At 40.0% G+C, this 23,685-nt stretch overlaps 1 protein-coding gene across 1 annotated transcript in view; it reads left to right on the plus strand.

Moving 5' to 3' along the window:
• The window catches only part of CDH8 (cadherin 8), a gene marked incomplete at both ends in the record, with an annotated part of 304,951 nt that overhangs the window by 138,610 nt on the left and 142,656 nt on the right, over positions 1-23,685 (plus strand). The window contains one exon of the mRNA XM_079759845.1: positions 1,416-1,535. Coding sequence (XP_079615971.1) covers positions 1,416-1,535 — 120 coding nt within the window. The remainder of the gene's footprint in view (positions 1-1,415; positions 1,536-23,685) is intronic.

Below are 23,685 nucleotides of genomic sequence, written 5' to 3' on the forward strand. Positions count from 1 at the left end.
CCAAGCCTGCATTCCCAGGGGCATTCCCACAGCCAACAGCTGGTCAGTACCGGGGTCTAAAAGCTTGGCCCCATTTCCTCAATGACATCCCAGCTCAAGAGTCCCCAGGGGAGTCCACGGAGACCTTTGATGTGATGGCATCACAGCCCAAGTGATGGAATGACATTCAGCTCAATATCATCCTTTTGCCTCCCCAAGATACTGATCAAAGGATTCCCCAATACAAATTCTGCAAGAGATCTCTTCCATCTCAGACTCTCCATTCATCTGTGATGCTTCCCTCCCATTCCTCATGAAATCGACACACGACTTATTCATCCATCCGCTCATTCCACGAGCCAATATATGTTTGCTAATTACTATATATCCCACACTTCCTGGATCAGGAAGACCCCAACCCTGCCCTTGTAGAACATGATGATTGTGATCTCACCAGACATCTCCAATTTCTCCCCAGTTTCAGCTGTTCGCAGAATCACCCACTGTCTCTCTTGAGTCTTTTGCCTTCACTTGTATTTGACTGATTGCTCAGAATGTCTTCCAAGCCCCTCTACTTCTGGTTAAACTCTGCCTGTCTTGAATAATTTAACTCAAAGGCTACGTCTCCAAGAAAGCTGTCCGTGGTCACTCCCTTCTGCTGGACTAAGTGGGGGGTCGAAACCTGGTGCTATTGTTTTCAGCTGAATTTCTCTGTATAGCTGTCTGCCCCTACCTTTTCCTCCCCCACTAAGCTATAAGCTTCTTGCCTGTCAATTTTGTCTTAATATATATGCTTTATATTAGGCAGGCCATATGTGCTTACCTGCTGAATGAATGAGAGAATAAAAGATAATGTATCCTGAAAAAATTAAAAGGTGTGCTTCTGTTATCTATAAGGCCTCATTCCCTAAACGTACTGATGAATTGGTGGTCCCGATCTAATTTTATATTCTGAGGAATGGAATAAGATGGATAAACTCTCCCTTTAATATCTCTCTACAGCTTTTACCAGCAGCCATTTTTAAAATATTTTCAGTTGTGCTTTTGCAAAACTTCAATGCCGCATGTGCTATTGTATTATTAAGCTTATGTCTCATATTTCTTTGGTATGCTTCCTTTTCAATAGTCTCCATGCCTACGTGAGTCGGATAGGTAGCTTTAAAATGAAAACTACAAAGAAATCTTCAAGAATAACGGATTCTAAAAGGGCTATCTTTATATAGTACTTCAACCTAGCAGTACTTTTTCTTTTGAAAAACTTGGATACTGTTGAAGTTATGATGGAGTAGTTATCTCCTTATCCGAAAAAAGATTTCTTTTCTTCCTTATTCCCACACATGGATTTCTGTAGGATATGCTTAGCAAATTTTAGCTCCTGGCAAGAATCATGTGTTAATTATTATCTTTCTCACTCTCCCCTTTTTTTTTTTTTTTAGGTACGTCTGTCACTAATGTAACAGCCACCGATGCTGATGACCCAGTTTATGGCAACAGCGCCAAGTTGGTGTACAGTATCTTGGAGGGGCAGCCTTATTTTTCCATTGAGCCTGAAACAGGTTTGTGAACTAAATTTTGAATTCTAGTCACCATGTTATTGCTTCAGGGAAACACTTTTCTTGGGATTTGGATTATGAAATGTTACGGCTAAGTACTTTACTGCCTGTATCAATAATATTCGAATGTGTTCTTTCTGTGCAGTGTGAGGTACATGGCATGCCCAGCCATGATTGTGATGTTGATTAAAACAAATTGCAGCCCCTTTGTACAACATCACCTATTTAACAGCTGGCCTGCCACCTGCTTTTTTTAAAATGTATTTTTATTGATTTCAGAGAGGAAGGGAGAGGGAAAGAGAGATAGGAACATCAATGATGAGAGAGAATCATCGATTGGCTGCCTCCTGCACGCCCCTACTGCGGATAGAGCCCGTAACCCGGGCGTGTGCCCTTGACCGGAATCGAAGCCAGGACCCTTCAGTCTGCAGGCCGACGCTCTATCCACAGAGCCAAACCAGCCAGGGCCTGCTACCTGCTTTTATCCTGGGGTTGGGGCGAGGAGTGCCTATGCATCCAGCCAATTGAAATATCAAATTTAAGAATAAATTTAGCTACTATGTATTGACTGTAAGATGCTTGGCTTATCCGTCTGTCTAAATTTCAACTTGTTCATCTATAAAATGGGTACAGAATCTACCTCCTAGGGTTATGACCAAGATCAGATGAAGCAATAAATACCAGCCATGCAGTGTATGACACATGGTAACAATTCAATGGATGGATATTATTATATTTGCTATTAGATTCCTCATTTGTAAAACAGATACTGACATTTACCCACTAGAGTTCATTACAAAGATATTATTATGTATTCTAATATAATACATTGTCATATTATATGTAATATGTCTTATTATTATTACCACTAATAATTCTGGGTCTTGTAGTACAGATTTTTGAACCATAATTTCATTAAATAATAGTTTTTGCAAATGAAGATAAATCTTTTTATTTTTTAAAATTTTAATAATGTTCTTATAGAGTACAGCCATTTTGTTAGACTTTTTACAATCCACAGGCACACTTGAAAATTATCACACACAAAAAAATATCATTTGTGTGTATGGTTCTGTGTCTGGTGGTTTAGCCTGCAAATTTCCAAGTAGAAAACATTTAATATGCAGCTACCTGCACATATTATATCATTTGTTTGATTCATGAGTTTTCAGCATTATTGAGATAAATGTCCATGTCATGCCATTAAGTCAATTATTAATTAAATTAAAAATTTAAAGCCCCTCTTTGCTTTCTTTGAATCCAAAGAGTAAAATCCTCATACATTTTAAAAGTGAGGAAAGTAGTATATTTATACATAAATAGGTCATGGGCTTAAAATTAAATTTAGACTTGGAAACAAGAAAGAACTCTTCTAAGATGCACTAATTAGGGCATCATTTCATATTCTTCCCCAGTGAAGAAGGGAGTCTGTCATAAACTTCATGACAGAATGAAGTTAAGTTTAACAGCTGGCCTGCTTGATGACCCTGGAGAAATGGCAGAATGCTGGGTTTTTAAGGAAAAAGAAAAAAAAAATGGAGATGTCGTATTACTTGGCCAAAGTCACAGTCACAGAATCAGAGTCAGAATTGGACCTCAATTTCAAAGCCATTGTCAGATACAGTGAAACTTCACTTTGTTCAATGGCAATAATTATGGCACAAGGGCTTCCGTAAAACAGAAATGTGTTGACTGTTTAGGTGGAGCTGAATCACGTTCTCCTTGACGAACTATTCACTGAGTTCTTTTGTCCACCAGTCCCAATGTCAGAGACATTAATCGAGCCAACAGCCACTCTGCAGTCACTCTGTGCCAGGCACTGAGCTACATACAAGGAGAAAAAGTCACAGAGGCTAATCTCAGCATGCAAGTATCTCACAATCCATTTTAGAAGACAGATTTTTATTTTCAACCTAATTAAAAGGAAGCATGGTGATGTCATGTCAATAATTTCTATCTCAGAATAAATTATCATGCGATCTGGATAACACGTGCCCCCTGCTAAGTCAGAGAGTTTGGGTACTTTTAAGTCTCATTGACATATATGGCCATTTGCTTAATGAAGTGTTCTCAGCAACACTTAATATTTACATTTTACCCATCATCTGAATGTCTGTCTCTACATGCATTTATTTTAGTTCTATCATTTCCAAGTTGACAGATACAAATTTATCTGATTTATATTTTAGAAAGCATATTCTGGGACTGTTGTAAAAAAATGGAACAGAGAGAAATGATCCTTGAAGCATGTATATAGTAGTTACTCAAGAAACACCAGTTTAGTGGAGTTGCGTTTTTAAAAACTAAAGCTGTCACACTGCAGAAAGAAATAGAGTCTCTATTTATATCTAAGGTAATCAATAAAGGGCCCTCCTGAATTCTTTTGCTGAAACATACTAGCAAATGAGTAGGAGTAAAATGGGAATATTTTTGTATAAATGCTGGCGCAGTTACACTTGCATGTGCTCCAATGAAAGCAGAGTGTTAGCTGTTTCTTTCTCTCATTCAATAATTTGTTGCCTATTCTGGGTCTTTTGCCTCTCCATATACATTTTTTAATTCATTTGTTGATATCCAAACAATAATTTGCTAAGATTTTGATTGCTTTCAGTCTATAGGGAAAATTGATATCTTAACAATATTGAAACTTCCTATTTATGAACATGGGATAGCTCTCCATTTATTTACTCTTTGATTTAATTTATTAAAGGTTTATAGTTTTGTCATATAGCTTTTGTATATGTTTTGATAGATTTATATCTAAGTATTTCATTTTGGGTGCTAATGTAAAAGGTATTGAGCTGTAATTTTAAAATAGTTGTCATTATGTAGAAAAACAATTGACTTTGTATTCTGAAGATGTGTGTGTGTGTGTGTGTGTGTGTGTGTGTGTGTGTGTGTGTTGCTTTTGGACTTTCTACATAGACAACTCTGTCATCTGCCAAAAAAAAAACACAGATAAAAAGTTTTAGGTCTTCCTTCCCAATCTGCATACCTTTTATTTCATTTTCTTGTCTTATTGCAATAGTAAGAGCTTCCAGTACAGTGTTAACAATTAGTGGTGTAAAGAGATTGTACAGACTTGGTATCATTTCTTCATTAAATATTTGGTAGAATTTACCAGTGAACCTATCTGGGCCTGACCACATTTCCGTTTCTTCTTATTTTTAATGTACACACACACACACACACACACACACACACACACACACACACTAGAGGCCCAGTGCACAAACTCGTGCATGGTTGGGGTCTCTCGGCCAGCTGCGGGGGAGGTACCATGGGAGGTTGGCCTCAGCAGCAAGCTAACCAATGACTGATTCCATGAGGAATTGGGCTCCCTCCCCCCTCCTGTCTGGGTCTGGGTGTGGGTGAACCAGATTCAGGGCTGTCAGGGCTCCAGCAGCAAGGTCTGGGTCAGTGCACGTCATAGCTACCAGCCTGTTGTCTGGTTGTTCCAGTCATTCAGTCATAACAGTTGCTTAGGCATATATATATATTTAGAGAGGGGGGGGGAAGGGAGAGGGATAGATATAGAGAATGAAACATGGATGAGAGGGAGACATCAATTGGCAGCTCCCTGCATGCCCCATACTGGGGATCGAGCCTGCAACCTTGGCATGTGCCCTGACAGGTAATTGATCTGATGACCTCTTGGTTCATGGGTCACTGCTCAACCACTGAGCCACACCAGCCAGACCCATTTCCTTTGCATAACAGGATTCTGGCCTTACCCATGAGGATCAGACTTCTAGCTTTAATGATAAATGTTATGACAGTGATCATTCCCTTAACAGACTATGGGACATGAACACAGTCAAGATATTTATAAAAAAGAAGATTGCCCATGGAGCACAGTCATCAAGTCCTTCATGCCAGAACATTTTCAATAAGGAAAAGAAACAGAGCGTAGGAGATAAGAAACCCTTTCCGCTTCTTGTTTTATCCTCACAGGAATGCTAGAACAGAACTCTGGACTTCGGAACAGATAAGTTTTGCTGTCCTCTTTTTTGCTATATTTCAAATTTATAGAATTATTTTCTGTTGCTATGAGCTATCAATCTCTCTACCTCACAGAGAGATCCTTGTCTTCTTTCAGGTAGAAGCTTAAGACAATAGAGAGATTTCCCATTTGCTCTATTAATTTGCTTCTTTGAGTTCATAATCAGTGATTAACTTGCCTAATGACTTATTTATATGTTTAAGTCACTTCTCAAGCTAGAATATACAGTCTATGAAAGAATGGGGGTTTGTCTTATTTGTTCATTTTATATCCCTATGCCTCGCCGAGTGTTTGGCACCTAGAAGCCCTTTCATATGTGTTTTAGATAGGAAAGCAGGATGAAAAAGAGATACAAAGGAAGGACAAGGGAGGGGAGGAAGGGGGGCATGGATTAATAGAGAGGAAAGCTTGCCCCAACTCAGACAGAAGATGTGTGATGAACCCACTCGGGAATGCAACTTGGTTTCTAGCTTATATCCCTTTTGCTTTTTCCTCTGGTGGGAAGAACATCCTTTTAACCTCAGATGTGATTTCTATTGTTGTTGTTGAGATTCACTTAGGACTAAAATGTCTGCCATTTCCAAGTCTCCTACTATGTCTTACGTGTCTAGCCAGCACGATGCTATTCTTGTACTTGCAAAAATGAGCCTTTAGATTGTGATAAACTCTGGCCTAGATTTAATTCTAGATCACATGTTGAGATAAAAAGGCTCAGGAGCCACTACACAGGGAAGGAATGGTTATTCACATATCTTCTTATTTCAGAGGTCACTGTGATAGTAATAATAATAACTACGACAAGCAAAAGGAATATATCATTGTGTTCCTATAGTCCTCTAGGTTTAACCGAACACTAAACCACGCTGTGGAGAGAAGAATTACTGTCTCTATGTTGCAAATGACAAAACTGTGTTTCAGAAAGAGTAAGGCAAAATGCCTTACTTTAAATCAAACTCCCTGGCAAATTATAGCAACAAGAGGAAGAATGAAAACAAGAATATAAACAACCACCATCTCATTTATTGGACACATTATGCTCCTGGCATTGTGCTAATGGGTTTGCATGCATTATCAAATGTAATGTAATTTATTATGCACAATATTCTAAGATAGATATTAATATCATTTTATTTTTACTGATGAGAGTACAAGATGGTCTGAATTGATACATTCTTGCCCAAAATGTTTGAAGCAAGACGCAAAGTCAGTTTGTGTGATTTCAAACTCTCATTTTTCACCATGCTTCTGCGACCCCATGTGACTGCCAGGCGGTGTAGCTCATGCATGGGGCTGTCATTGGTTTATACAGGGACCTGTAGAACTTGGAAGCAGGCCCAGGTCTCTGTTCTGCAGAGACCTGGGGGGCATTTTGGTGATGGGGAAGATGTAAGGAGATAGTAATTGTAAAATAAATGGTCATTTTTTGTGAATAGCTTCAAAAGGCTAAAAATAGGTCATTTGTATTCTATAAATGTATCCTTTTTTTTGTTATTATTTTCCCTTTCTTACCACTCCCAATACCATACGTTTGCTTGTGACATTTTGGGCATTTGGATAAGGAGAGATGTGGCATTTATTCAAAAAGCACTAATTTGTGGAGAGTAGTGAGAAAACAGTTGCAGTCCATTGTAAGTGATTGAAGATGGAAAGTGTAAATGAAATGCAAGGCAAGTGAATAATAAATGCTTAATTATCTAGAGAAACCACAGTAAAGTTTCAGGACAGTCTAAACTTTGCCCCAGGCAAGCAAGAGTATGAAAAATGACTTGCTTAAAAATAAACTAACTTAATTCATTGACCTTTTTTTGTGAAACTCAGACCATCTTTCTTCATTGGATACAAATAACATTTGTCTCCGTGGGACCTGTGAAAATAAGCTACAGAAAAAAATACTTGTTGGAAAAAAATCTATGTAATGAATGGTTTCCTTTTAGAAAAATTAAGTTAGTACATGGGGTCTTCATGGAATGTCTTCATGGAATTAAGTCAAAGTGATAAATTGCACACACATACACACACACACACACACAGGGTCTTTTTTAAAGTCAGGATTGCATAGATGATCATTTCTACTGCCAAGTGGACTGGCCAAAGAATTTTCTTAGTGCAGACCTTTGAGAAAAAATATTCAGATAATTCAGGTAGACCAGCAATGCTAGGGTCTGCATTGATAAGTGAGAATGTCTTTGTAATTCACATTAATCTACATTTAATCAACACCACATTCTGTAAGTCATGTCATAGGTGTTGAAGGTGCAATGTTGTGTTTGATAAATCCTAAAAAGAGATCTGCCAGGCTGATGTGGCTCAGTGGTTTAGCATTGACCTGTGAACCAGGAGGTCATGGTTCAATTCCAGGTCAGGGCTCATGCCCGGGGTTGTTGGCTCAATCCCCGGTGTGGGGCATGCAGATCAATGATTCTCTCTCATCAGTGATGTTTCTATCTCTCTATCCCTCTTCCCCTTCTCTGAAATCAATAAAAAAAACTAATTTTTTAAAAGAGATCTATCTGGAGTCCAGTCGCAATTGTGTGGCAACAGAGAACACGTCAGCATCCATGGGATTGGATGGGGAGGAGTCCCAGCTAAGCAAACATGTATGGGAGGAGGACAGCAAGGAAGCCTTTCGAAAGGTGGTCACACCGAAGGCTGTGCCCTGGAAAACTGGTGACACTTTTGACAAGTGGTGGTGCAGAATGGGAGAAACTTGAGGCACTTCAGCAAGAAGAAATCAAGGATATGTGGTCAGGGGGAACATACACATTGGGGTGATGTTGAGAAATGAAATAGTTTTCACTGACTGAATGGTATCAGAATTTATACTGTAAGGTTTTTCTATGTAAAATAAATGTAGGCTAGGAGTTAGAAACCCAAATTCCTCTGATTTTCTGTATGACTTTGTATGCGTGTCTCCATCTCTTGTGACTAATTTTGCAATTTTACAAAATACTGGTTAATCAAACTGTTTCTGATCATTCACAATATTGAAAAAAGTACTCCATATTTTGCTTTTGATCTTCACAAATTAATATTATGCATTTTAATATTATCAATACAATAGTAATATAATACTATTAACTTAATAATGCTGATATTATTAATATTAATTTTCTATATTTATTTGTATTGTGTCAAAATACGATATTTTTGATGGAACATTTCTACTTTAAAAAAAGCAACAAGCTTTTTATTAATAATAGATCATAAAGTACTTTAGCGATATTAATTCAAAGACGCCAGTTTCTATGAAAGCCCCTGGATTTAGAGTTGAAAGTTGGACTGGAAAGAAGTGACATGAGAGGAAGGAAGCTTGCTTGACCAGTTGTCTGGGACAGTTTCAACACAGGAGATCAAGGACCTCTTTTTTTGTGTTGTTGTTAATCCTCACCTAAGGATATTTTTTCCCATTGGTTTTTAGAAAGAGTAGATAGGAAGAAGAGAATCAGAGAGAGAGAAACATTGATGTGAGAAAGGTATCTATTGGTTGCCTCCTGTATGCACCTGGCCCTGGCTGCAAATCGAGCCTGCAACCAACGTAGATGCACTTGACTGGAATCGAGCTTGGGACCCCTCAGTCCTCAGGCTGACGCTCTAACCACTGAGTAAAATGGGGTAGGGCTAAAGAACCTCATTCTAAGTGCTGGTCAAAGCTGAGATATCTGTACCCATCACATGGCTCACTCACTTCTAAAAATCCCAGAATACCCCAGATCGGCCCTTCCATACAGCGCTGGCCCATGGTGGGGAAGGAGGAGGCATGGTTCCTTCTGAAACACGTGGAGTCTCTTCCAAAGCTCCTGGAGGAAGAATGGGAGTTCTCTGTAAAGAAGTCAGGCAGGAGGATTTGGGAGGGAGCCAGAGAACACTTTTCTTACCAGGGCGATGGCCTCCTAACACACTCTTCATCCAATATCTATTTTCTCCACACCATGAAGGACATAGATTTCTTTTTTTTTTTTTTCATTGTTAATAAATCTTTATTGTTCAGATTATTACAATTGTTTCTCCTTCCCCCCCCCCATATCTCCCCTCCTCCCAGTTCCCACCCTTCCCTCTGCCCTCACCTCCCCCCCTCGCTATCCTTATCCATAGGTGTATGATATTGTCCAGTCTCTTCCCGTACCTCCCACACAGACACCCCCTTCCCCTGAGAATTATCAATCCACTCCAATTCTATGCCCCTGATTCTATTATGTTCATCAGTCTATTCTGTTCTTCAGATTTTTAATTCACTTGACTTTTAGATTCACTTGTTGATAGGTATGTATTTGTTGTTCATAATTTTTATCTTTACTTTTTTCTTCTTTTTCCTCCTTTTAAATAATACCTTTCAGCATTTCATGTAATACTGGTTTGGTGGTGATGAATTCCTTTAGCTTTTTCTTATCTGTGGAGCTCTTTATCTGCGCTTCAATTCTGAATGATAACTTTGCTGGGTAGAGTAGTCTCAATTGTAGGTTCTTGCTATTCATCACTTTGAATATTTCTTGCCATTCCCATCTGGCCTGCATAGTTTCTGTTGAGAAATCAGCTGATAATCATATGGGTGTTTCCTTGTAAGTAACTAACTGTTTTTCTCTTGCTGCTTGTAAGATTCTCTCTTTGTCTTTTGCCCTTGGCATTTTAATTATGATGTGTCTTGGTGTGGTCCTCTTTGGATTCCTTTTGTTTGGGGTTCTGTGCACTTCCTGCATTTGTAAGTCTATTTCTTTTACCAGGTGGGGGAAGTTTTCGGTCATTATTTCTTCAAATAGGTTTTTAGCATCTTGCTCTCTTCTTCTGGCACCCCCAAAATTCGAATGCTGGTACACTTGAAGTTGTCCCAGAGGCTTCTTACACTATCTTCTACTTTCTGAATTCTCTTCTCTTCTTGCTTTTCTGGAGGCATGTCCTTTGCCTCTTTGTATTCCAAATCTTTGACTTGATTCTTGCATTCCTCTAGTCTGCTGCTGGGTCTCTGTATAATATTTTTTATTTCAGTCAGTGTATGTTTCATTTCTAGTTGGACCTTTTTCATATCCTCGAGGGTCTCATTAAATTTATCGGCTTTTTCCATGAAATTCTTGAAAAACCTTATAACCGTGGTTTTGAACTCTATGTCCAGTTGTTTGTTCTCCTCCATTTCTTTTGTTTGGGATCTGTTTCCTTGCCTCCTCATTTTCATTTTTGCTGCTTCCCTGAGTTGGTAGGGTAGCTTTGTGTCCTATTGTGTCCTATTGGTTCAACGGGTCAGCCTCCCAGTTACCTGAGGTGGACGCTCTTGGTGCACCCCTTTTTAGACTGTGTGTACAGCCTTGTTGTAGTTAAGTCTTGATTGTTGTTGGTATCACTGGGAGGAATTGACCTCCAGGCCAATTGGCTGTGAGGATCCGCTGTGTCTATAAAGGAAGAATTGCTATGCTGGAGACACGTTTATGGGCTGGGACTTGTTGCAGTAGGGCTTTGGCGCTCACTGAGTCTGCTTCTTGAATGTGACCCTTAAGCGAGTGGTTGAAATCTGGTGTCGTCTCACACCGACCACTAGATGCCCTCGTTTCTGGGTCTCCAATGGGGTGCAGGTCAGCTACTGTCTGAGGCCACTCAGCAGGAGTTACAGCAAAAACTGCAGTTTTCTCCTCTTTGCTTGAGTGGTCTTGGAGCAGTCTGACTGGAGCTGCAGTTTATTTGGTTAAGCTGCCACAGGGCAGGCCATTTATATGCAAAAGATGCTGTTTGGAGCCTGGTTTGTAGAATGTGCAGGGTGGGTCTCAGGGCGGGGTGGGGTCTCAGGGCATCACTAGGCTAGGGCATGGCAAACAGCAATGGCTGCTAGTCTGCCTTTTCTGCCTTTCCCGTTTCCAAGTCCCTGCGTCCCGTGCTCCAGCGCAGTAAACACTGATTGCTGGGCGCACCTCTGCAGAAAAGTAACTCTCACTCTCCGACCGATGGCCGAGAGTCCAGCTTCTCCCCGTAAGTGTCTGGGTCCCCCGCGCGTCCCCAGAAAATGGATTTCAGAGTGATCGGGAGCTTATCTCTCTTCGGGTTGGAAAAAAAGCCGTGCGTCCTGTCGCCCGCCACCAGCCCGATTCACGTGCCTCCGTACCTCAGCCCTTCCGTGTTTGTTCTTTCTTTTTCCTTCTTAGTTGTAAATCTACCACTCAGCCAGCTTTCCTGTGGTTCTGGGTGGTAGACGCTTTGTCTTTTAGTTGTACTTTTGAAATTGTTGTGCGCGGTGGCAGTTTAGTTGTTTAACTTTGCTGCCATCTTGGTTCCTTTTCTGAAGGACATAGATTTCTAAAAATTTTAAGGAAAGAATGAATATGGGCAGAGACACACCCTTTTCAAGTACAACACATACATGCACACACAACTTCAGAGCAACCACGTTACGGGAGGAGGGGTCTCAGTGTATAAGTCTATGCTTTTTTGAGGTAGAGAATATAGAGAAAGACAGTTGCCTGTCTCATGTTCCTCCCATTTCAAGTAGAAGAAACACCAGTGGATCCTGCTTAAAATTCCTAGACAGCAACACTTATAAGCCAGTGTCTTGGCACTCTTATTTAATCCCATTTCCTGCACAGTAGCAGGTTTTAAAGATCTTATTAAAGATGAGGATTATGAGGATCCTTGAGGTTTCATGATATGGCCAAAGTCAGACAGCTGACAAATGTTCAGTACATAGAGCTCACAATAAATATTGGTTGAACAAATGAATGAGTAAATGAATTAATGAGTGAGTAATGAGAATCTAATTCCACCTGGACCCATATTTACACCTTGCTGTGCTGTTCAGTCCAAACTAGATGATGATGGTGGTGATGATGATGACAAACTTAATTTTAAATGTCTAATACAGCAGTATTCTAATCTGCTCTGCATTTATACATAGTGCTTCTCACACCCAGTTTTGCTAATGGTTGGATCCTCCTATCTCAGTGAGCATGACAGCTGGCTGCTTGCACGCACTGACTTAGCCATCATTTATTTCCCTGCTTGGAGTCTCCTGTGGGAGGTAAAGTGGGGATGAGTAAGCGTTGTGTTCACATTAATTGTTTTATGATTACTAAAAATAATCTCCCCACCCCACGCACATAGAATAATTAAATATACTTGGGTAAGCTGAATGTAGTGTGACTGTCATTTTACCTTGAGACACATAATTTTTTAAGCCCAGAGCAAGTTGGCAATGCTGACCATAGCTGGAGTTGAAGAGATATACACTGAGTGGCCAGATTATTATGATCTCTGAACACATAATAATCTGGCCACTCAGTGTGTGTGTGTGTGTGTGTGTGTGTGTGTGTGTGTGTGTATACATATACATATACATATATATATATATATATATATATATATATATATATATATATATATTAGAGGCCCGGTGCATGAATTCGTGCATGGGTGGGGTCCAGCCAGCCTGCCCAGGGGGAGGGGACATGGGCAGTTGGCCGGCCTGCCTGCTGGCTGAACTCCTGGTCGAGGGGACAATTTGCATATTAGACTTTTATTATATAGGATATACACTGAATGGCCAGATTATTATGTGTTCAGAGATCATAATAATCTGGCCACTCAGTGTATTTTTAGAGAAACCATAAGTATTTTGATGTGCGTGATGAATTGAAAGACTGTGAACCACACAGACTTCTCAACATGGAACACCTGCTGTCATACCGGGGTGCTTTGGGGATGGGTTTATGTGGAAGAAAAATCAAATGCTTGATCCCCAATCAAATGCCACCCCTCCAACCTGAGCAGACCAGCTGGGATCAGGAACTTTTCCCCACCTACTATGTATCACGCTTATGCAGAATTTACTTGTCATTTCTATGCTGATACTTCTTCTCTCCTTTGACATATAGCTTTGGGTTCCATTTGCATGAGTTCAAAATGACTTGGTGAAGAAGGAAAAAGATGCATCCTCATTGATTTTATAGAGAAGGGTGGTTTTATCTAAGAATATCAAATATTAACCAGCAAACAAGAGGAGTATATTTTTGACAACCCCTTTTGTGCTCCTTACCTACTCAAAAATGCAACCTTTGGTGTTTTTATTTAAGGATAGCAGGTTTTCTTTGTATAGTTCCATCACTCCCCCGTCCTTATGCCTAACTCTGCCTTCCCAACACTCAAGATTACCTAAGACTTTATAGAACATAACCCGCTGGTGCTCAGTGATTGTTTTTAGACGTTGTTGCAAATATGGCTGTAGATATATTTTCCTGAAAAAAAAAAAAAAGGAGGATTCTAACTTTTTAACATTCCAGTTTGGAAAACAGAGAGTTAAAACCATCAGTATTGTCTGTGATTGTCTATATAATTATGGGAAATCAGAGAAGGGGATTAATTAATACTGGACACCACTCTCCTGTAAGCAAAGGTAGTTCTGGTGCACAGATACCAACCCACTGAGAGGCTGGTAGGAGGAATATACAAATACTCCATCTGTTTCCTTGTAAGTCACATTTCACAAACATCTCTGTGAAATCATCTCTTCTGGGCCAAAGCATAAAAGATCCTGATATCTCTTATTAAGAAATACCATTTAAAAAAGAGTTCCAATTCTACATACAGGGATCTTATCTAGTTCTCACCATGGACAGCAGCGCCTAACACTGTGCTGTCTTGTGTTAGTCAAGAACCACATTATAACAGGGAACTCATACAACTTAACAAAAGGAAGATAAACAACCCAATCAAAAAATAGGCAACGGCCCTAAATAGATATTTTTCTAAAGAAGACATAAGGAAGGCCAAGAGACATATGAAAACATGCTCAAAGTCACTAATCTTACAAGAGATGCAAATCAAAACAACAATGCGGTACCATCTCACACCTGTCAGAATGGCTATCATCAACAAATCAACAAACAAGTGCTGGCAAGGATGCAGAGAAAAAGGAACCCTCCTTCACTGCTGGTGGGAATGCAGACTGGTGCAGCCACTGTGGAGAACAGTATGGAGTTTCCTCAAAAAACTAAAAATGGAACTCCCATTTGACCCAGTGATCCCACTTCTAGGAATATATCCCAAGAAACTAGAAACACCAATCAGAAAGGATATATGCACCCCTATGTTCATAGTGGCACAATTTACCATAGTTAAGATTTGGAAGCAGCCTAAGTGCCCATCAGCAGATGAGTGGGTTTAAAAACTGTGGTACATCTATGCTGCTGTAAAAAAGAAGGAATTATTACCATTTGCAACAGCATGGATGAAACTGGACAGCATTATGCTAAGCGAAATAAGCCAGTCAGAGAAAGATAAATATCACATGATCTCACTCATTGGTGGAATATAATGAACAACATAAACTGATGAACAAAACAGATCCAGAGACAGAAGCATGGATCAGACCGTCAAATCCCAGAGGGAAGGTAGGGGAGGGTTGGGGGTAAAGGGGAGAGATCAACCAAAGGACTTGTATGCATGCATATAAGCCTAACCAATGGACACAGACACCAGGGGGGTGAGGGCATGTGGCGGGTGGGGAGGTTGGGGGCCAATGGGAGGATAAGGACACATATGTAATATCTTAATTAATAAAGAAAGAAAAAATGAATGAATGAATGAATAATAAATAAATACAGATAATAGTCTCCAAATAAAAAAAAAGAAGTAGAAGAACCACATTATAAATGAACCAATAAAGATAGGCAATAACCTCCAAGATGCACATGTTTAGAAAATGAGCTTCTTTGGAAGAACTTAGATGCTGTCAATTTCAGATCTCAGAGGATTTTGGATTTGAAAAAGGGATGCTTTTAAAATGCTTAGTCTGTATCTTTGAGTTCTCTCCTCATAGTCAATATGTATAGCATTTCATCATCTGATTATTTGGGAACAGTAACTATGGCATTGCTGATAACAGACCAGGGACAAAAGGATGCTACCTAAGAATAGTCCACAACACAAACGTATCTTCTTTAGTTCGGTTTCTCCATCCGGAAGCAGTGACTTCTCACTCATGGCACATACCTCTGGCTATTATGTTCTGTTCAGAAAATCGAGGAAGGAAGCTACCATGTACTGATCTCCTACTATGTGCCATTTCATTACATATATCTTAGTATATACCGTGTGAGTGGGTAAATGGGCCTGTGATCATCACTTTGCATGAGGGAAATATAGGCTATGCACAAATTAATTTCTGGAGCTACTCAGGCAGTAAAACTCAGAGCTGGTTTCTTGATCAGACCTGTCTGAATTCAAGCTCTCCTGAATTAGGTTTCCTATCTCCTAATAGAGAGGGTGGTTAGGGAGAGAAGATAAAAACACAAGTCAATGAGTTCAGAAAAAAAGGGGGAGAGAAGAAAAGAGAGTCTCTAAACACTTTAATGTCCTCTTTTAGATCAATGTTTATTTTCAGTTCAGTAAATAGATGTTTATTGATCACTTCCACTCTCAGGAAGAGAATGATGCCTGGGATGGACATGGTCCTAACTTCATGGAACTATCTATTCAGAACAACTAGAGAGATGTCAGTATAAATCATGTTATAAATGCACCCATTCTACATTTTCTTGTTTATTGTCAAAGTGCAATAAAGAAAACATGTCAGGGAATGTTTGATTTTTATTGTTACAATTAATATTGCTATTGTTTGAAGGATTGTATTGAATCTTATGAAAGGAGAGTGATAAAGTAACAGAGCATTCTTGAATAATAATAATAAATACAAATATGGGTGAATTAGGAATATTGGATGAGGGGGGTCTAAAATATAGTTACTTGAAAAGAATAATTTGTCTCAAGAGAATCAGTTCTTCGTTTTTCAAAAACCTGGTAGACTTTCCACTTAGGATAAAACCCTGGTTCTTAAGAAATTTTGAGTATAAGAACTAGCCTGTATTCCCTTACAGTTAGAAAATGATGTGGTTATAATATGGAAGTAAATTGGTATTTCTACCCATACAGGTTTAAGCAATATGTATAGAATACATGGATTTTTTCAGATTCTTATGTTCCTGGTACTGTGCTTAGAACAAGCGAAATAGGCACAAGTTGGGAGTTCTCAGAGGCAGGGAGGGACCAAAGAGTGTGGCTATAGAAATAACACCTTTTTTAAATGATTTAAGAATTATACTAGAGTCACTTTACAATTTGTGATTATGTGTAATATCCCATTCAAAATCTAAAATTGGATTATTTTATTACAAGCGAGGCTTTTTATATGACCACGAGGAACATGAATGTGGGCTTCAGTAAATTAGTAATTTTAGTGTTCATGAGGTTAACAGGATTGAACTGGTGGGTAAATGTAAGCCTAGCCATAATTACATAGATTTTTTTTATGTAGATATATCTGGAGAGTTTCTTTAAAAGTAGTTTCCATGAGTGGTAAAATTTTATTGCGTGTGACAGACTACTGTTGGAACTTCCCTTTTCATCCCATTAACTCTAGTAACATTGCTGCGGTATTTATTATCTACCTTAACAGCTACCTTTGCACTCTGACATCTGGGGAATCTCCGGAGGACAGGAATTGAGATTGCCTAATGGGGTTATTAAATAATAAATACATTTAGGCGCTATCAAGGAAAACAGCAAATGACTGAATTTACATGATGAAACAAGATGCAAATTTGATGCCCTCGCTCTAGTTCTCAGCAGAGTATAAATTAGCAACCCCACATACAAATAGTAATAAGAGGAAACACTATTGGGTACTAGTCCTTGGACAATAAAGCTAAGGCATTCCGTAATTTCAAAGATCTGGGGTCAAATCTCATTGGTCCTGACTTCCTCTATTGCAAGTCATGGCCAAATAAACATAGAGCCCCATCTGGTCCTTATAGGATTCCCTTTGCTCTCTCTTTGACTTCAGGGATGCCTTGATATCAGAGTAAGATTATCAGCTATGTTCTAGTAACTTCCCAAAGTCATACAATAGTCCCCCTCCCCTATCTGGGAAATAGGTTGTAAGACCCCCAGTGGATGCCTGAAAGCCCAGAGAGTCCTATGCCCTGTAAATGCTATGTGTTTTCCTATGCATCATACCTAGGATAAAGTTTAATTTATAAATTAGGCCTTAACATCAATAACTAACCAAAACAATATACTTTAACTAAAGTGATGTAAATGGCTTCGAAGCCCTCATAAAGTAAAAGAAGGGTTTCTTGAACACAGTCATTGTGATACCACAGCAGCTGGTCTGATAAACAAATTGCTAAGTGATAAAAGGGCGGGTAACATTGACAATGTAGATGCCAATGCAGATGCGCTGGACAAAGGGGTGATTCAGGTCCTGATGGGATGAAGCAGGATGGTGTGAGATTTCATCACCAACTCAGAATGGCGCCCAATTGAAAATTTATAAATTGTATGTTTCTAGAATTTTTTATTTAATATTTTTGGACCAGGGTTGACTGTAGGTAACTGAAAATGCAAAAAGGGAAACCATGGATAAGGGGGGACCACTGTATTTTTAAACCTTTCTCTTGGCCTGGCCGGCAGAGGTCAGTGGTTGAATGTTGATTTGATTTATGAACCAGGAGGTCACGGTTTGATTCCAGGTCAGGGCACATGCCTGGGTTGCTGGCTTGATCTCCAATAGGGGGTGTGCAGGAGGCAGCTGACCAGTGATTCACTCTCATCATTAATGTTTCTATCTATCCGTCCCTCTCCCTACCTCTCTGAAATTAATAAAAATATAAAAATAAAAACAACATAAAAACCTTTCTTTAAGGTATTTTCTCCCCACCCCCCCACCCCCCGCCGCAACACACACCATGTTGCATTTCCTATTCACCAGGCATATACCAGATTGTAGTTATAAAACATCAGAATTGTCATAATGGAATCTGTTCTAAAATGGCATCAATTTCTGTTTGAAAATAGATATGCAGAAAAACAAGTTTAAAAACAGCATTTGTCTTATTTAGATTTCATATGAACTCTAAAGTAAGGCACCTCCTACACTCTGGCAGGTAGTTATTGAAGACTGTCATCAACAGTAACTGAAAAATGTGCTGAAGGAAGCAAAAAGACAAACAGGAGCTCTGTACTGCATATAAACATTTATTTATAACAAAGCTAAGCTTCTGAATGGTCACCAGGTTTCTGAGAAAGAGACCAAAGGGGGTAACAACGTGGCTTAGAATGTCGGAGGAGACAGCTGGCCTGGGAAGTCCAGAATGTGAACTGTGGAGGAAGAGTTAGGTTTGACGTGACTCATATGACCTTCTCTAGTGTATGCCCATTGCTAAGATATTTCATATTCCCGAGACCCTATTCTTTATTCTAAGGATGGATGATCATAGCTACTTCTAGGGCTCTTATAAAGTTCAGATTTTGATAACATATTTTGTGTGCTTGGTATGTAATTTCAACACAGGTACTGGAGTTCCCTTACCTAACAAAATTATAATTTTCATTGAAAGGCATTAACCCAAATACCACCCCCTTGAATCTTGCATTTCTTTTATTAAAATATGTTTTTATTTGTTTCAAAGAGGAAGAAAGAGGGAGAGATAGACACATCAATGATGAGAAAGAATCAGTGATCAATTGCCTCCTGCACACCCTGCACTGGGGATCAAGCCCGCAACCTGCTCATGTGCCCTGATCAGGAATTGAACCATGACCTCCTGGTTCATAGGTTGATGTTCAATCACTGAGGCACACCGGTCGGGTGGGGGTGAATCTTGCATTTTTTATTACTGGGTCCCACCAACTGAAATCGTAGGCGTCATAGATCGTTGACTTCAAAATAAATTTGGGTGGGAAATTGAGGTTTGTTCACATTGAATACACTCTCTCACACACACACACAAAACCCTGCCCTATTATCTAGGTGGAGCAGCACTAGAATGAAGGCCAGAAGGCCCATGGAGGTTCAGGTCCATGAGAAGGTGAGTAGGGAGTGGCCTTGTCAGCTCCCAGCCCACCACATTAGGTCCCGGAGTCTGCATTTTTGCTGCACCACTCCTGGTTGTCGCCTTGACAAAGAACTGTCTCTCTCTGTGCTGGCTGCCAACAGCTGTCGCCAAGTCAATCTGTCTCATTTTTCCATGCAACCATTTTAATAAATGTCAAGGTACTGAAGTTTTACAAGCACAGAGTTTTATGTAAGAGTGAGAAGAAGAACAACAGTAATTTGATCCTGTGCTATTTTGCATGGTTCACAGGCATACAGCAGTTGCGCCTCCAAGCTCTCTGTTGAGTAGAGGGTGTTGCCCCAGCTCTTGAGCTTTCTGGGGCCAGAAGGTCCCCCTATAGAGATGAAAAATTGGGGGGAGTTGGCTGTAATTGGACCTCCATACAACTTCTCAATAGGGGTGCAGATTGCCATTCACTTATAGGTGTTTCCTTTTTAAATATATATATATATATATATATATATATATATATATATATATATATATATATATATATAGATTGATTTTAGAGAGGAAGGGAGAGGGAGAGAAAGATAGAAACATCAGTGATGAGAGAGAATCATTGATTGGCTGCCTCCTGCATGCCTCCCACTGGGGATCAAGCTCGAAATCTGGGCATATGCACTAACCAGGAATCAAACTGTGACCTCCGGGTTCATAGGTCAACACTCAACCACTGAACCCCAGTGGTCAGGCTGTATGTGTTTACTTTTATATCAGATTCCCCCTACGGTCACATGGGGGGGAAAAGATGTTCATTCATGCATGGTGTCACTGAAAAATACTAAAATGCATTGAGAACCTACTGTGTGTCAGGTATTATTCTGGGGGTGGGTAAACACCAGTGAACAAGCAAAACCATTGGTTTCTTGTCCGTGTGCTGCCTCTAGGATGCCTGTGGGCAGAGGTGTTGGCAGCTGGGCAAGGAAGAACAGGGGGCCCGTGAGAGTGGTTATTATTTTGTAAAGGCTGGTCAGGGAAGCCTCACTAATAATTTGACATTTGAGTAGAGATGTCACAGTGCTGTCACACCATCTGTGGGGCTCCTGGGATCCGATGGGTGTCCAGATGCTAAGTATGGGGCTGCCTTTTACAACATGGAGTCATGGAAATCACTTCTCTCTGGTCTCAGGGTATTTACCAAAGTGTTCGGGTGACTAAGCGAGAGGCTAGTCATATATTCTGGGATGAAAAAGACTGGAGCAGGGACACTTAATTTTGACAGAGAGGGGCAGGCCAGTTAGATGCTAAAATAAGAACAAAAGCACATACAGGAAACAAATCTTGGGTGAAGTGTCATGATAGAGCGATGCACACAATGAGAGCAGGGTTCAGACCAGGAGGGGTGGGTTTTCATTTGCGCAGGGAGTCGCTCATGCCTGCCTCATCTTTTGCATTGTGAGCGATTCCACCCACTCCAGAGAACAGTACCTCATTGTCTTGTATCTCCAACTCCTAGCACTGTGCCTATTACATTGGTGGTGCTCTCTCAATGGTCACTGCTTTAAATGACATTATTCGAGCTTTTGCAAAGATGAGAAACTAAAGATGGTGGGAGATGGTGACCTGGCCCCTTTTTTCTTGCTCTGCTGTGATAAGAAGTTAGAGTTAAATTTGAAGTATTCTGACAAAGTTAGCATATGTGTGAAAGACCAATAAGGAAGAAAGAAAGTTTGATTTTTTTTTATATTGTCCTGATTCCCTCACATAAGAATTCTTTGAACCCAGCCAGTGTGGATCAGTGTGATTGAGCACCAACTTATGAACCAGGAGGTCACGGTTTGATTCCAGGTCAGGGCACATGCCCGGGTTGCAGGCTGGATCCCCAGTAGGGGGCGTGCAGGAGGCAGTCGATCAATGATTCTCTCTCATCATTGATGTTTCTATCTCTCTCTCCCTCTCCCTTCCTCTCTGAAATCAAGAAATATATATATATTAGAAAAGAATTCATTGAGAATTAAGTTTATTTACACCAGAAATGAACCCATCGAATTCCTTCATAATAACAGATCATTTGCATGCATGAAAATAGTGAGGCTTATGAAATTTCATTTGCCTCTAAGTATCTAAAACAATAAAAATAATTTCATACTTTGGGAATATGAAATGGTCAGGCAAGTAGCTATTGAAATAATGCCTAATAGGCTCCAAAAAGAATCAACAGCACTGCCCTATGGTTGGACCTCTTTGGGGCCATCACTTAGCAATTATTCCTGGGGGGAGGAGGGTAAGAGAGAAAAAAAATAAAGATCTTAGGAATTTTCAATATAGTATGCCTCTATTACACAGTAAATGTGTGTGTTTTGTGTTTTATTTTTGTTTTAAATATATTTTTATTGATTTCAGAGAGAAAGAGAGAAAAACATCAATGATGAGAGAGAATCACCGATCAGCTGCCTCCTGCATGCCCCCCACTGGGGATCAAGCCCACACATTGAGCATGTGCCATAACCAGTAGTAATTGAACCCGGGACCCTTCAGCCCAATGCTCTATCCACTGAGCCAAACTAGCGAGGGCTTACACAGTATATTTTGATTTGCTCTATAGGTTTTCAGCAAATGTATGTTCTTTATAGGGTTGGATAAAAAAAAACAAAAAAACTACTGCTGACGTATGTGCTTACCCAGAGAAATGCTGGAATTGGAGTCAAAAAATTCTGTATTCCAACAGATTTCCTAGTACTGTGACCTTGAATAATTCACTTATTATGCTATACTTTGAAGCATAGGAAAAATGTGTTTTCTGGGCAACCTCACACACATTTCCCTGATTTAACACTTTGCTCATCTTAGATAAAAAGGTTTAGTGTTCTCCATTTAATACAGGGAAATCATGATGAGAGCAGGTGGACTTTTTACCCAAAACCCAATTGTCAGACTTGAAGGTAAATCTATTCCTTTGTCCTAGTCCATAATGTTTCCTTTGATTCGCATAATCTCTCTTAACTATGTTGCACTCATGTGCACATACAGAAGTTCCTGGTAGAGGTGGAATGTTATTCAGCATTTCATCGCCTAAAATGACATGTGCGAGTAGGGACTGTAAGTTGTCAGCATCAACGGCGCATATTATTATTGTGAAAAGGTCAAAAACAGACACACACATACACCTCCGGTTCTGTAATTACCATGAGCAGCGGAGAGTTGGAAGGAAGCAGTCTTTCCACTCCCGTGGGTGTCTCAGCCACAGGGGATCTCACACAGTCCCCACCACCACGCCTAATCCTTAGCGAACAAGAGGTCATTAGTGAGTGGCCACTGAACCAAATTGGGGGAAGCAGTCAGAGAGGAGGTAGAGCTTCATCATAAATTCATTCTTGCACTCACACACCAAACACACATCCCCAAAATGTGTACCTTCGCTTAGATTTGTTGGAACAAAGACATTAAAGAGAATACTACACAGTAAATGGAGTGTGAGGAGTTATTAAGAATCTGGAAAGAGCCCAGATTCTGGGTTGAGCAACAACCTATGAACCAAGAGGTCACAGTTTAATTCCCGGTCAGGGCATATGCCCAGGTTGCGGACTCGATCCCCAGCATGGGATGTGCAGGAGGGAGCCAATCAATGATTCTCTTGCATCATGGATGTTTCTATCTCTCTCCCTCTCCCTTCCTCTCTGAAATCAATATAAACATATTTTTAAAAAAAAAGAATCAAGGAAGAGAAAGAGAAGGGGGAGTCATCATTTTTAAAATACAGAGCAGGAGAAGGAAGCTATATTTATTTGTACAGTTTTTAATTTTAATATAGAGAATAAGAATCATCAGCCACTTGATGTATTTGAAGAAACCAAGCTCTGATGTATTGTGACAACTGTCACCGAGGGAACAATAGATCCATACAAATCCGCTCTTCCTAACCCTCCGTAGGTTAACTCTCTGTTAACTAAACATCTCCCTCACGTTCCCTTCCCAGTGGTTTTGCCTCTGGCTTGCCTCCTAGGAAGGTCAGCAGGCCTCTTGTTTATACAAGTCTAATTATCTCTTTCCTGGGGGGACATAGACATGCAGTCCCCTATGCTTGCCTCTCTATTATGGGGCATAGTCATATCTGGATTCCAATATCCACAATGACCTGTGCTCATAGTCATAGTTAACATTGACCAGTGTATCTGAGAATCACTTATAATAACAGCTCTTGCTGGTGACGCCTCTCTCTCTCTCTCTCTCTCTCTCTCTCTCTCTCTCTCTCTCTCTCTCTTTCTCTCTCTCTCTCTCTCTCTCTCTCTCTCTCTCTCTCTCTCTCCCTGCAAGGTAAACATCACTCTCCCAGCTTTACAAATGA

This window comes from Cnephaeus nilssonii (assembly GCF_951640355.1).
Source record: "Cnephaeus nilssonii genome assembly, chromosome: 20".
NCBI classification, from domain to species: Eukaryota; Metazoa; Chordata; class Mammalia; order Chiroptera; family Vespertilionidae; genus Cnephaeus; species Cnephaeus nilssonii.